The sequence below is a fragment of the Bos mutus genome, chromosome 3, assembly GCF_027580195.1.
Source record: "Bos mutus isolate GX-2022 chromosome 3, NWIPB_WYAK_1.1, whole genome shotgun sequence".
NCBI lineage: Eukaryota > Metazoa > Chordata > Mammalia > Artiodactyla > Bovidae > Bos > Bos mutus.
In genome coordinates, this window is record NC_091619.1 from 97,087,447 (window position 1) to 97,100,593 (window position 13,147).

General features: G+C 48.3%; 1 protein-coding gene across 1 annotated transcript; it reads left to right on the plus strand.

Annotated features, from left to right (window-relative positions):
- The first annotated feature begins 401 nt into the window (after positions 1-401).
- LOC102268504 (cytochrome P450 4A25-like) lies at positions 402-13,147 on the plus strand. Its single transcript, XM_070364914.1, has 12 exons — positions 402-621; positions 3,215-3,356; positions 4,639-4,683; positions 5,105-5,232; positions 6,178-6,302; positions 6,652-6,806; positions 7,253-7,359; positions 7,444-7,634; positions 7,732-7,865; positions 9,834-9,898; positions 10,043-10,119; positions 12,952-13,147. Exons 1-12 carry the CDS (start codon positions 427-429, stop codon positions 13,145-13,147), a joined length of 1,560 nt encoding a protein of 519 aa, XP_070221015.1. The 5' UTR covers positions 402-426.

Consider the following 13,147-nt stretch of genomic DNA (forward strand, 5'->3'; position numbering starts at 1 on the left):
CACCAGCCCAATTTTTATTGGGGTACAGCCAATTATCAATGTGTGATAGTTTCAGGAGAACTCTGAAGGGACTCAGTTGTCAGGAAGCTTTTAAAAATATTTACTTTTCTGTTTTATTTCAAACTGTCTAAAGGTTTCAAAAATGTAAATGTGATAGTTTGCAGTATCCTAGAAAACTCAAACTCCCAAATCAATTTATAAACATTATCTTCTCTTTATAATACTTACATTTTGTAACAAAAGAGAGATTGGTTTAAGAAAAACAAACAAAAAAAAAGAACAGCAAATCTGGAGGCCCAGGTCTGAGCTCTGCCTTCACCTTCACCCTCCCCCAGGTGGGCGGGGACATCCTCCCAGATCAGACTGGCTGCTCAGGGGAGGTCAGCCACAGTCAGGGACAGTCAGCGATCCAGAAGCCACTGCACCATGAGTGTCTCTGCACTGAGCCCCTCCAGAGCCCTGGGCGGTGTCTCCGGGCTCCTGCAGGTGGTCTCCCTGCTCGGCCTGGTTCTCCTTCTGATCAAGGCGGCACAGCTCTACCTACGCAGACAGTGGCTGCTCAAAGCCCTTCATCACTTCCCATCTCCTCCTTCCCACTGGTTCTGTGGACACAAGTGGGAGGTAGGATGGAGCTGGATGGGGGAGTGGGAGGGTCGGGAGGGCCGGAGATCTAGAGCATGGTCACACTCAGCAAGTTCATACCTGGCCCTGTGTTTTCCTGAGAGCACAGATGTCCAGTCTGATGGATCAGCCCCGTGGGTTCACTGTGTGTGGAGACAACAGACAGGAATCTAAGAATGTGTCAAGTCACAGGAAAAGAGGCTTACCTGCGGGGTTGGGTTATGTCAGGTGTGGAGACAGAGTGGCTTGGTTCATTCAGACTAAGGGATTTTCTAGTCCGGTAAGGTCAGTGCCAGAAACCCACACCAGAGGCCACACACAGGAGCAAAGTTCCCATGATGGGGCCAGGTGAGGAGAACTGCCTGTTTGGTGTCGTCTTTCTGAACTATGAGCTTTGGAACTGAGCCTGTAATCCTCCTCACCCTCAGTGCCCAAAACAGAGCCTGCACAGAGCGGTGTCAGTCCATTGTGTGGAGGGACAGGCAGGAGGGAAAGGAGCAGCTTGCAGGCTGGGAGGGGCAGCACCAGCCCACCCAGCACCGGCACCAAAGCCTGGGGGTGGGGGAGCTCAGAGCAAAGTCAGGGGCCACATGGAAATGGGTCACCAAGGGTCTGTGGCTTAAACAAATTTTAGGAGATAATCACAGGTTGCAGAGAGCTGAGGTCTCTCTTTCTCAGCAGCACGATTAGAGCAGAGTGGAGCCAAAGACAAGAACTAGAAGCAGCCCAAGCCCCATGCAGGCTGGCCCAGTACCTCTCTCCCCTCTCCTTCCTAATCTCCTGCACCCCAGGTCACTCAAGGTCCTTCCCCCTGCCTGTGCATTCCAGCCTCTGGGACTCAGCTCCCATGTGCCCTCTCCCCGGAATGATCTCATCCCTCCAATGAGTGTCTCACAAGTCCCAGGCCCAAGGCATTTTCATCCTGAATCTCCCAGGAGTAGAGAGGACACTCTTTTTCCCTTGGATGTCCTTCCCTCAAGTCAGTGCTAACTAGATTATTTCTCTCTGCAGATCATAGCAATGAGCTTCTTCTGGGAAACCTTGCCTCTGGTTCATGTTTCTATCCTGAAAGCATCTTGGTAAATTAGGAGCCAAAGAAAAAGCAAGTGCAGGAAGACTTCCTAACATCCAGGTCTGAGTTAGGCCCCCTTCCCCAAAGCTTCCTCATAGGCTTTGTCTTCTGTCCATCACACATTCATGATGCCTTCCGCTTATGGCCACTTGCTCTCTCAGTCTATTTCACAAGCCTTCAGGCCACAAACAGACAAGCATCTTGAGCCGCTGCCTAATTTAGTGCCTTCAATCTGTGTCTGGCACAGAGTTGCTGCTCAGTAAACACAAGCTCAGTGAAGGAACGTGACCCAGAGTAGCCAATTTGCCTCAGAGCTGGTGAGTCTTGATGGTAGAAAGATGCTGGTAGAGGTCAGATACCAAAGTGTAGAGGGTTTGATCTGAGTTACACAGAAGCCATTGAAATAAAGATGATGTGACTATTTGGAACTTGCCTGGGATCAACTGTTGACCAGAAATCCAGAGGTAACAAAACAAACTGAGTCTCCAAAGTAGAGGAGAGGCAGTTGCTCTGTGGTAAAGATGACAGGCCACCAGGTAGAGGGAAGAACTTGAGCAAAGACACGGAAGATGAGCAGGTGGACCCAGTGCAGGAAGCGCTGGCAGCAGCATCCTGGGGGCAGAGCAATGGGTCCTGTGGAATCGCCAGCCTGTCAGGGCAAGAAGAGAGAGGGCAAATTCAGAAAGGAAAGGCCTTTGTGGTCCACACTCAGGGGTGTACAAAGATTCCACCACAAGACGGGAAGTGCACAAAAGTTTCTGACAATTAGTCAACGAAAATGAGATCAAAACTCCACATATCAAAATCTTATTTCAATACCATTCTCATATGTGTACATGCCAAATCTGACCTACAACTGTGCACACACTCAAGATGGAAAATTATATCACACACAATGTAATATTTAATTTTTTTCACTTAGCCAAACACATTCCAAACATTCTTTCATACCCATATACATTAAATGTATGCTGGGATAACATCAAACATATATATGATCAGGATGGCAAATGAAACTAATGTATACATTAAATTCTTAAAATATTTATCTCTTCTATAAATAAACCAAATAATATGAAAACTTGCTTACTTTCTCCAGGGGATCTTCCCAACACAGGCATTGACCCAGGTCTCCCACTTTGTAGATAAATTCATAATACCTGAGGTGCCAGGGAAGCCTACAAAGTGATACAAATTATCATAAATTGCTCAAGTAGTTTTCTGACTGTGTGCAAATTATTTCCAAATGTTTCACAAGCCATGGAGTTATCTAAGATTCTGTAGGCAGTTTGTAGTGTTGGCCCATAACTCTACTTGACATGGGACAGAATCCGATCTTAGGAGAATGGTGGACAGCCTGCAAGGTTGGATGAGATTCCAGGTCAGAAGAAATCGTTCTAAACTCTTAGTTCTGCTGATGGCTGCAGAGTGACCACCTGGTGCCCTTGCAGGCCTTCACCTCCACTCCTGCTCTGGAACTAAAAGAAAGAAGTCACTGACTTGTCTTTCCCTTGGTGACAGTACCAAGAGGAGGGCGAGCTGCCACACCTACTGAAAAGGGTAGAGAAATACCCAAGGGCCTGTGTTCGCTGGATGTGGGGCACGAGGGCCTTGTTATTGGTCTACGACCCTGACTACATGAAGATGGTCCTGGGGAGATCAGGTGAGAGGGAAACCCTCAGCCGGAGACAATCTTCCATTTGAGTACATGCCCCTGGGTGTGAAATTCCAGAAGACACAGGCACGTCAGATGCCAAGGCCTGAATTCCTCCAAACACCCTCCCAACCAAAGCCAGATAGGACTACATTATTTACTATTATTAAATGCCTTGCTCCTGGTGGGGCTGGATTCTCTTTTACGTCTCTTTTTTTTTTACAAACAAATTGAGATGATCCCAGACCTGGAGCCAATTCCTTGTCCACACTGTCTTAGGTTGGGCACCTTTCACTGTTGCCTGTCCTAGGTCTTTTTTTTTTTTTTTAATTAAATTTATTTATTTTAATTGGAGGTTAATTACTTTATAATATTGTATTGGTTTTGCCATACATCAACATGAATCTGCCACGGGTGTACACGTGCTCCCCATCCTGAACCCCCTCCCACCTCCCTCCCCATACCATCCCTCTGGGTCATCCCAGTGCACCAGCCCCAAGCATCCTGTATCCTGCATCGAACCTGGACTGGCAATTCGTTTCTTATATGATATTATACATGTTTCAATGCCATTCTCCCAAATCATCCCACCCTCTCCCTCTCCCACAGGGTCCAAAAGACTATTCTATACAAACGCATACACTCGTTACCATCTTTCTAAATTCCATATATATGTGTTAGTATACTGTATTGGTGTTTTTCTTTCTGGCTTACTTCACTCTCTATAATAGGCTCCAGTTTCATCCACCTCATTAGAACTGATTCAAATGTATTCTTTTTAATGGCTGAGTAATACTCCATTGTGTATATGTACCACAGCTTTCTTATCCATTCATCTGCTGATGGACAGCTAGGTTGCTTCCATGTCCTGGCTATTATAAACAGCGCTGCGATGAACATTGGGGTACACATGTCTGTTTCAAGTCTGGTTTCCTCGGTGTGTATGCCCAGCAGTGGGATTGCTGGGTCTTGAGATGGCCAGACTACCACTGACTATAGAAAAATCACAGATTCTGTCTCATTCTATGGCACTGAACAGAGTTTATGTTTCAGGGCAATTCACCATCTTAGTCCTGTGGGTGTTCTGCTCTGCAACACTGAGTCTACTTTCCTGGGACCACAGTGACTATCAGGACAGAGAGTCAGGGATGGGAGGCAAGTGGGTGGTGACTTCAGAGTGAGTGCCATTTGGCAAGCACCAGGAAGGGAAGGGAGCCAAGGTCTAGACCTCAGCTGCTCTAGAGGCTGTCTCCGTGTTTGGTCCCATCCATCTTCCCTCCTTACTTTTCAGACCCAAAGGCTCAAATTATCCACAGATTCATAAAGCCCTGGATTGGTAAGTGCATTTAAATAAAACTGCCAACCACCCACCCTTTAGGTTAACCAAGAGCAGTCTCTTTGTGTAAATGGAGAACAGGTGTCAGGCACCCTCATCTCTGAATCAAACCTCATTTTTCTAAAATAACATCAGTCTTTGTAATGGCACTGTAGCCCTCCTGAAGCCTAGCTGTTTCTTCATCAATTCTCAGTCTTTTCTAATGTTCCCTGACTTTTGATAAGTTCTTTTATCACCTGCCCTCTTACAGTTTTTTTTCATCATAATCACATGCTATGGACAGACATACTGGAAATTCACATCCCTGAAGTGTACTGGCCTTGCTGACCCTTGCCCATGAGGAGACTTCTCCTGACACCCTGGTTCCTCCCAAGAGGGCCTTAGCCTCTCCGACACCCATACACACCCATCTGTGGTCCAGGGACAGGTTTGCTGCTGTTGGAGGGGCAGACGTGGTTCCAGCACCGGCGGATGCTGACCCCAGCCTTCCACTATGACATCCTGAAGCCCTACGTGGGAATCATGGCTGACTCTGTCCGAGTGATGCTGGTGAGTCCATCACTTGTCACCATACACACTAGAATCCAGGACAGCTGACAAAGTCCACTATCAGACACTTATGTCCCTCAGACACCTACTGAATAGAGCCACCCAGAATGATGCACTCATGACTTAGTAGGAGACAGCACTCATTAAAGCCAGGTGGGACAGAGGAACATCTAAGCACCAACCTGGATCCATACTTTTCTCCTCACCAAGAGAAATAGGGCCACAGTGTATTCAGGGTCCACTCTTCTCCCATCTCCATGTTTGAACACAGGGGAATAGATCAAGGAGGTCAGCTCACAGTGGCCCTGTCTGGCCTGGGCAATGACAGCTGCAGAGGCAGAGTGGAAATCCCAGGATGTCACACAGGTGGGATCTGGCCTGGGTTCCATGGCTTTTGCACATCACTGAGCCATCCATGGGAGGAAATGAGGCCAGGTCTACATTCACAGAGCTGGGTCTTCACAAACACCACCTCTGATCCAGACCAGGTAGCACCTGTTCTTAGCTAACATTAGATGAACGAAAGCAATTGAGTAGCTCATGCCCCATTAGAGCCATTTTAGCTTTTCCTTGCCTTGAAATATTTGCTTCCTTGTGTTGGAAATCACCTATCCAGATCTGACATCAGGACACAGAAGTTCTCCCTTTGTCGCCTGAGAAACTATGCTTTCTGCTCTGCCAAAAGTGGTTATTTTCATAAATTATTCCAAATATTCAGAATTACTTAGGATATTAGGGGAGAATATAACTGCATATATAAGAAAGATTCAGAAAAAATAGGCATCACATTACACACGGGTGTTACAGGCCTAAGTTGCTAAAACATGTCTACTTAGAAAATGGAGAAATCTCATCTGAAGATGTAGAGACAGAGAGAAAGCCTGGACCTGGCAGCACAGGTCTTCTAGGGCAGCAGAGCAGGGCCAGTGCCTCCTCCCTCCACAGGACAAGTGGGAGGAGCTCGTCAGCCAGGACTCACATCTGGAGATCTTTGGACATGTCTCCTTGATGACCCTGGACACCATCATGAAGTGTGCCTTCAGCCAACAGGGCAGCGTCCAGACGGACAGGTCAGTGACAGCTCTTCAAGGGCAGGGTCCTGTTTTCCCGAATGGGAAGGACTTACCTGAGAGGCAGTAAGGGCAGTGTGGATGTTTATCAACACAAGAAGTAACATTCTACAGAGAGACATGCACCACGGTCAAATTCCACCCAGACCACCCTTGACTCAGTCAGAGGTCCCTGACTCCTGCTCAGGGAGAAGCCTGGCCTCTCAGGACACCTGTAAAGGACTCCAGGGGGAGGGCTCCAGGGAAATGAGGCAGAAATCACAATGCCTCGGTGTTACCTGAGGAATCTGACCCTCTCCAGGTCAGCGCCTCCCTCGCCTCCAGCCTCTTCTGCATCCTCTCCCTTCAGGAACTCCCAGTCCTACATCCAGGCCATCAAGGACGTCAGTCATCTGATTATTTCCCGACTGCGGAATGCTTTCCACCAGAACGACCTCATCTACAGGCTGACCCCTGAAGGCCACTGGAACCACCGGGCCTGCCAGCTCGCCCATCAACACACAGGTTCCCCTCCTTCCTGGGCTGCTCCCCCACCTTCATCAGGCTCACATGACCTGGCCTTGACCCCTTAGGCAGATCCCAGACTTCTGCTTCCTCTTCAGGAGCTGGCACAGACCCACCTGCTGCAGGGACTGGGAACCCAGAGGTCAGGGAGTCAGGTGTTGAACAGGGAGTTACAGGAGTCCCCATGTTGGTGATGGCTGAGTGAGACCCTATCCAAGCAGCATTCAGCCAGAGGCCCAAGGGCTGTGCTAGTGTTGGGATTCCCGTCTAGAGTAGAATGTGTTGGAACTCTAATTCCTGACATGCTCACCCAGTCCCACACTCACCCTCACCCTCATCCACCTGGCACCAAACTGGGCCTGAGGGGCAAATGGGGTTATGGTGGGTGCAGAATCTGAACTGCCCAGAGTGCTCAGTTCTGGCTGGAAATCACTGCTCTGGGACAGATGCAGTGATCAAGGAGAGGAAGGCTCGTCTGCAGAAGGAGGGAGAGCTGGAGAAGGTGAGGAGCAGGAGGCACTTGGACTTCCTGGACATCCTCCTCTTTGCCAGAGTGAGTGTGGGCAGGAGAGGCCTGAGCCTTTGGGCGGAAGCACACAGGAAGGGCAGACCCTGCACTCTGGTCCTGCCTCCACAGATGGAGAATGGGAGCAGCTTGTCTGACGAGGACCTCCGTGCTGAGGTGGACACGTTCATGTTTGAGGGTCACGACACCACAGCCAGTGGCATCTCCTGGATCCTCTATGCTCTAGCCTCCCACCCAGAACATCAGCAGAGGTGTCGGGAAGAGATCCAGAGCCTCCTCGCCGATGGTGCTTCCATCACCTGGTGAGCGTCCTGGAGATGGAAGAGCCCTGTCCTACCTGAACTAGAGAGAATCCGTGTTTGTCCAGTCCTGCCTGCCCTCAGATGGGCTTCCTTTCAGGGACCATCTGGACCAGATGCCCTACACGACCATGTGCATCAAGGAGGCCATGAGACTTTATCCACCAGTACCAGTCATCAGCAGAGAGCTGAGCAAGCCCATCACCTTCCCTGATGGACGCTCCTTACCTGCAGGTATGAACTTCACCTCACCACTCAGCTAAGCACTCTGTAGGACCACATGCTAGACCAGTAATCCACCTGTGCATTTCCAGTTCCAGGATGCTCTGGCTCTTGTCTGCCTGAAGATAATATTTATTCTGTAGTTTGAATGAGTTTTAAAAAATGCTTTTCCATAAATCCTAGGATTAATACTACCATATACTCAACAATCCTACTACTAGGAATATACCTTGGGAAAACCAGAATCCAAAAAGCACATGTGCCACAGTGTTCATTGCAGCATCGTTTACAATAGCCAGGTCGTGGAAGCAACCAAGGTGTCCACTGATAGATGAATGGATATGAAGCTGTGGTCCGTATACACAATGGAATATTACTCAGTATAAAATGGAACAAATATGAGTCAGTTGCAGTGAGGTGGAAGAATCTACAGCCTGTTATACAGAGGGAAGCACTCAGAAAGAGAAAAACAAATATTGCATAATAACACACACACGTATATATAGAATCTAGGAAAATAATGCTGATGAACGTATTTGCAGAGCAAGAATGTAGATGCAGACATAGGGAATGGACTTGTGGATGCAGGAGGGGAAGGAGAGGGTAGGATGATTTGAGAAAGTAACATCGACACAGATAGACTATCATGTGTAAAATACTAGTATGTATGTATCTAAGAAAGAAATAGTGAAGTCCTCAGTCGTGTCCAACTGCTACCCCATGGACAAAAGGCTCCTCCGTCCATGGGATTTTCAGCCTTGAGTGGGTTGATTTTATCAGGAAATGACCAGGATCAAAGAGGGGTGACAGAACCGCCTGAGCCACCAGGGAAGTCAGAAAAAAGGAAAGGAAAGGCAAGATGGAGGGGATCATTGTGTCCGCTGGACTGTTTACGTTTCTGTCCATGGGATTTTCCAGGCAAGACTACTGTCTGCCATTTTTTTCCAGGAGATCTTCCCAACCCAGGGATGACCTCATTGCGGGCAGAAGTGTAGCCTGACCCACCAGGGAAGTCCTATAAAAGGAAGCCCAGCCTAATTCTCTGAAATGACCTAGAGGGGTGGAATGGGAAGGGGAGAGAGGTGCAAGATGGAGGGGATATAGCTGTTGTTTAGTTGCTAAATCAGAATACATAGCCCACCAGGCTCCACTGTCCATGTGCAAGAATTGTTACCATTTCCTTCTCCATATATATAGATACATAACTGCCTTATTTGCACTGTAGTATGGCAGAAACTAACACACTGTTGAAAAGTAATTAACCTCTACTGAAAGAAAAAATGTTTGACACAAAACTTGAATGCAACAAAGCTCAACAAATAAATGTTGACCCTTCTGTGCAGTCTTATAATACAGAACTAAAATTCTGATTCTTGAATCATGACGGCAGAAGCAGAGGGAGGCATGGTGCTTCCATATGGGGTGTAAATAAGGGAGGGAGCTCAAAAGACTCCACTGTCATGGGTCAGAGGCTCTAGTCTCTGAGGTGCCCTCTGCTGGGTGGCAGAGAGCAGGTGATGATGAGGTCTGAGCCCTGCCATGGCTGGAGGCCACCCACTGACTCAGCACCCAGTGGGTCTGAATCCCAGCCCTGTTCCCTCCTAACTGTGGGATCATAGACCCAACCCTTAACCTCTCTGAGGCTCAGGTGCTTCATGGGCTTGTGGGGACAGGAGTGCTTGTGTGATTAAATGATTCAATTCCCAGCTTCATGATGGCACTTGATAAATATGAGTTGTCACCTGAGCTGCTCCTAAGTGTAACCTTGCAATTCTTTTAATTCTCAGTCCTGGGCTGTGGTCACCTACCCCTAATCTGTGATCATGTGCTTTGTCATGCCCCGCCCACCTGTCTTGCAAGAGCATCATTTCTTTCAGAGTGACCGGGGGTGCTCCCATGATGGCTCCCAGGACTTTTGTGAAGCCGCTCATCCCCTGCACTATGGGACCATCAGGCTTCTCTCTCTCCTCTGCCCCACAGGAATCTTAGTCTCCCTCTCCATTTATGGGCTTCATCACAACCCGAAGGTGTGGCCAAACCCAGAGGTACGATGGACGTGGGAGGAGGAGATGGGATGCTCTCTCGACACCAAACCCTTCCCCTGCTCCCTCTCTGGGATTCTTATCCCCCAGTGCATTCATGTGAGGGGTTTGACCCCAAATGTCCTGACCCTGGTGCTCTCTCTGCAGGTGTTTGACCCAACTCGGTTTGCGCCAGGTTCTACTCGACACAGCCATGCCTTCCTGCCCTTCTCAGGAGGATCCAGGTGAGGCCTCTGTACTGGGGGAGGCAAGTGTCACTGGTTGCTACCCGATGTGTGTGACTGTCTACCTTCATATGAGGAGCATGCAGTTCTGTCCTTGTCTGTTGATGTGCTGAGAAGGAGGCGTGGGTCTCCATGTACAAGAAGGTCTTCAGGGCCCTCCACTCTGACACTGACCTCCTACTGTCCACAAGGATTGACCTCATTTCCATGTCAGTGGCCAATCCAAAGTATCCAGTGTTTTCCTCACTTTAGGAGTATGACATTTGAGCATTACAGGTCTTCATGAAATTTAAACTACACATTTGGTTAGCACAATTTCAGTCACCTTAAAAGATGATTTTCTCTGTTCCCACCTTTCTAGTCAGCCCACTGTCTTTCTGCTTAATTCACTGTCCACCCTCACTGTATTCGGCGTGCTTGTCTGGATTGGGAATTCCATGTCCTGAGGCTTCAAGTCATGTATGTGATCAGTTACAGTTGTAGTTTGAAGAAAGTTTCACAGTCAATGAGTGTGTTCTCAATTCCTGCAGTATATCCGACATAGATTTGACTGTGTATTAGTATAACCATGGCATATATTTTCTGTTGCCAAAATTATTTATTAAAAAGCAGAATTTTATACCATGGTCCCAGATTATACAGAGTAATGTTAGTAAGAAAAACTTTAAAGTGGAGGACAATCAAGCCTGCTTTGGGAAGTCTATTGCTGATCCTGCTCATGATGCCAGTTTCTCACTGTTCATACTGTTCACACTGTTTGCTGAACCCAGGATAGATGTAAAGCGTCAGCTAAGAGGCTGGAGGAGGACTGGAGGAGCCATAGGAACTGCAGACACATTTATTCTCTCCTGGCTGTGTTATGGCCGCCATAACACAGCTCTGTCCTGCCTGACGCAGCCACTGTAGCAGCAGCTGTAAAAACCATAACATAGCTAGAACATAACCTCATATAATATAACCATAATGTTGCTCCAACGTGGCCCCAATGCAGCAGTAACCAGGGCTTTCATAGTCAAACTCATAAAGGCATACCACACACCTCCTCAGACCTTTTGCAGGTGGAGCTTATATAACAAAAGTAGCCAGAGTCCAAGCCAGTACCATGTGACACACATACGCAGTGCTATACGTGGTCTAGCTGTTCCATAATCATTAGTTACAAACCTTGAGGCGACAGTGAGAGACCGCAGGGAGAGAGCGCCTGACAATGCCATCTTGGCTAATTTGCTCTTTCCCTACATGGGGGAGAGTATTTTGTGTTTCACACATGCATTTGAAAAATCTATTGCATGTAAAACATAAAGCACCCTTGAAATAGCTGTTAGCCTGATTGATACACTCCTAATGATTGCTGTGAAGATCTTAAAGGGCACAGAACCTCCCCTGAAATAGTAACTACAGTGACTTTGTAACTTAGTAGAAACAAGTTTTTTCTGACTGTACAGATCTAGGAAACTTTCAGTTGATGAATCAACCTTAACAGAACAGTGTTCAAGTAAACTGTCTCCTATTGATTCTAGGATTTGGTTTATACAAGGGTCCAGTCCTCCTTGTAGACATGGCTGCAGGTCATTCAGTTGCTACTAGAGGGCAGGAGGGACTCAGCAGCTTGATTCCTAGATCAAACTGAATATTTCTTATATTCTCATTCCACTTGAGTTGTTTTCAATTCAATTACTATTGTTTAAATATGAAAGTATGTATTATGCGTGTCTTCGTGTGCCAAGACCTGTGCTAGGAGATGGGAACACAGGGATGATAACGCTATCCTCCCCCAGGGCTCACTGTCAACAACATGTCTCCTCAAGACAGACATCATTCACACATCCACTCTTTCACTCATTCATTCCTTGAGCAGACTGTGGAGGATCCAGGATCCGGCGTTATGCTGGGCACTGGATGTGCTGTGTCCTTGAGTTACACCCATGGTGCCTTGAGGGTCCAGAGTGGGAAGAGGTGCAGCCAGCAGAGGGGGTGAGGGTGGTGGTCACTGGATGGAGCCTTGAGCATGAGGATGGCAGAGGCGAGGGGAGGGGACCTCAACCGTCCCTGAGTCGGGAAGACGAGAGGGACAGATTCAAGATGAGTGAGGAAGAATCCAGAGAGGGCTGTGATGCCGCTGAGGCACTGGGACATGTGCTCCCTGTGATGCGGAACATAGCAGGCCTGGAGCTACTGGGGCTTTAGAGGGAAGGGGAGGAATGGAGGCTGAAAAGGCCAGATGAGGAGCCCAAGTGATTGTTAGGAGGGTCATTTTTGGATTAGAATGGAACATTCCAAAGGTAGATTGACTGAGGGACTGAGGGAGACAGGAAGCAAGACCATTAACTGGGAAGGAATGGGTCCAGTAGGTTCAGGGTCATTAACCCTTGTCCTCTCCAGGAAGCCTCCCTGTTGCCATTCTGATTCCTTGCACAGCCCTGTCTTGTCATCTCTGGGGACTGGGCAGCCTGTCTGTCCACCGTAGGTGGTAAGGTTCTGAGAGGCTGTCTGCCCTGCCCCTACAGTGCCCTGGGCTGACCTGAAACCGGGAATTGCCAGTGGACGAGTGAATAAAGTACTAGTTCACAGTCTTGATCCACTTGACTTGACTCTGTGGTTTAGAGCACTGATGCTCCCCAGGTTTTCCTGCTGAGAGCAGGAGTATGAGTTAGGAGCTAGTCCTTAGAGAGGTGGGCTTTGTCATCTGTCAGGGGGAGAGCTTTGCTGGCAAGTTCAGTGTGTTGAGTAAGGAAGGGATTAGGGCTGGGCCACCTCTAGGAGAGCCCTGATTCCCTGTGCTCAGCAGGGGTTAGAAGCCTCTGCTTACTTCCTTTTTATCTCCGAACGTAGGAACTGCATCGGGAAGCAGTTTGCCATGAATGAGTTGAAGGTGGCCGTGGCCCTGACCTTGCTTCGCTTTGAGCTGTCACCAGATTCCTCCAGGGTCCCTGTGCCCATGCCAGTCATTGTGCTGAGATCCAAAAATGGGATCTACTTGCAGCTCAGGAAGCTCTCTGATCCAGGTGGGGACAAGGACAAGCCCTGA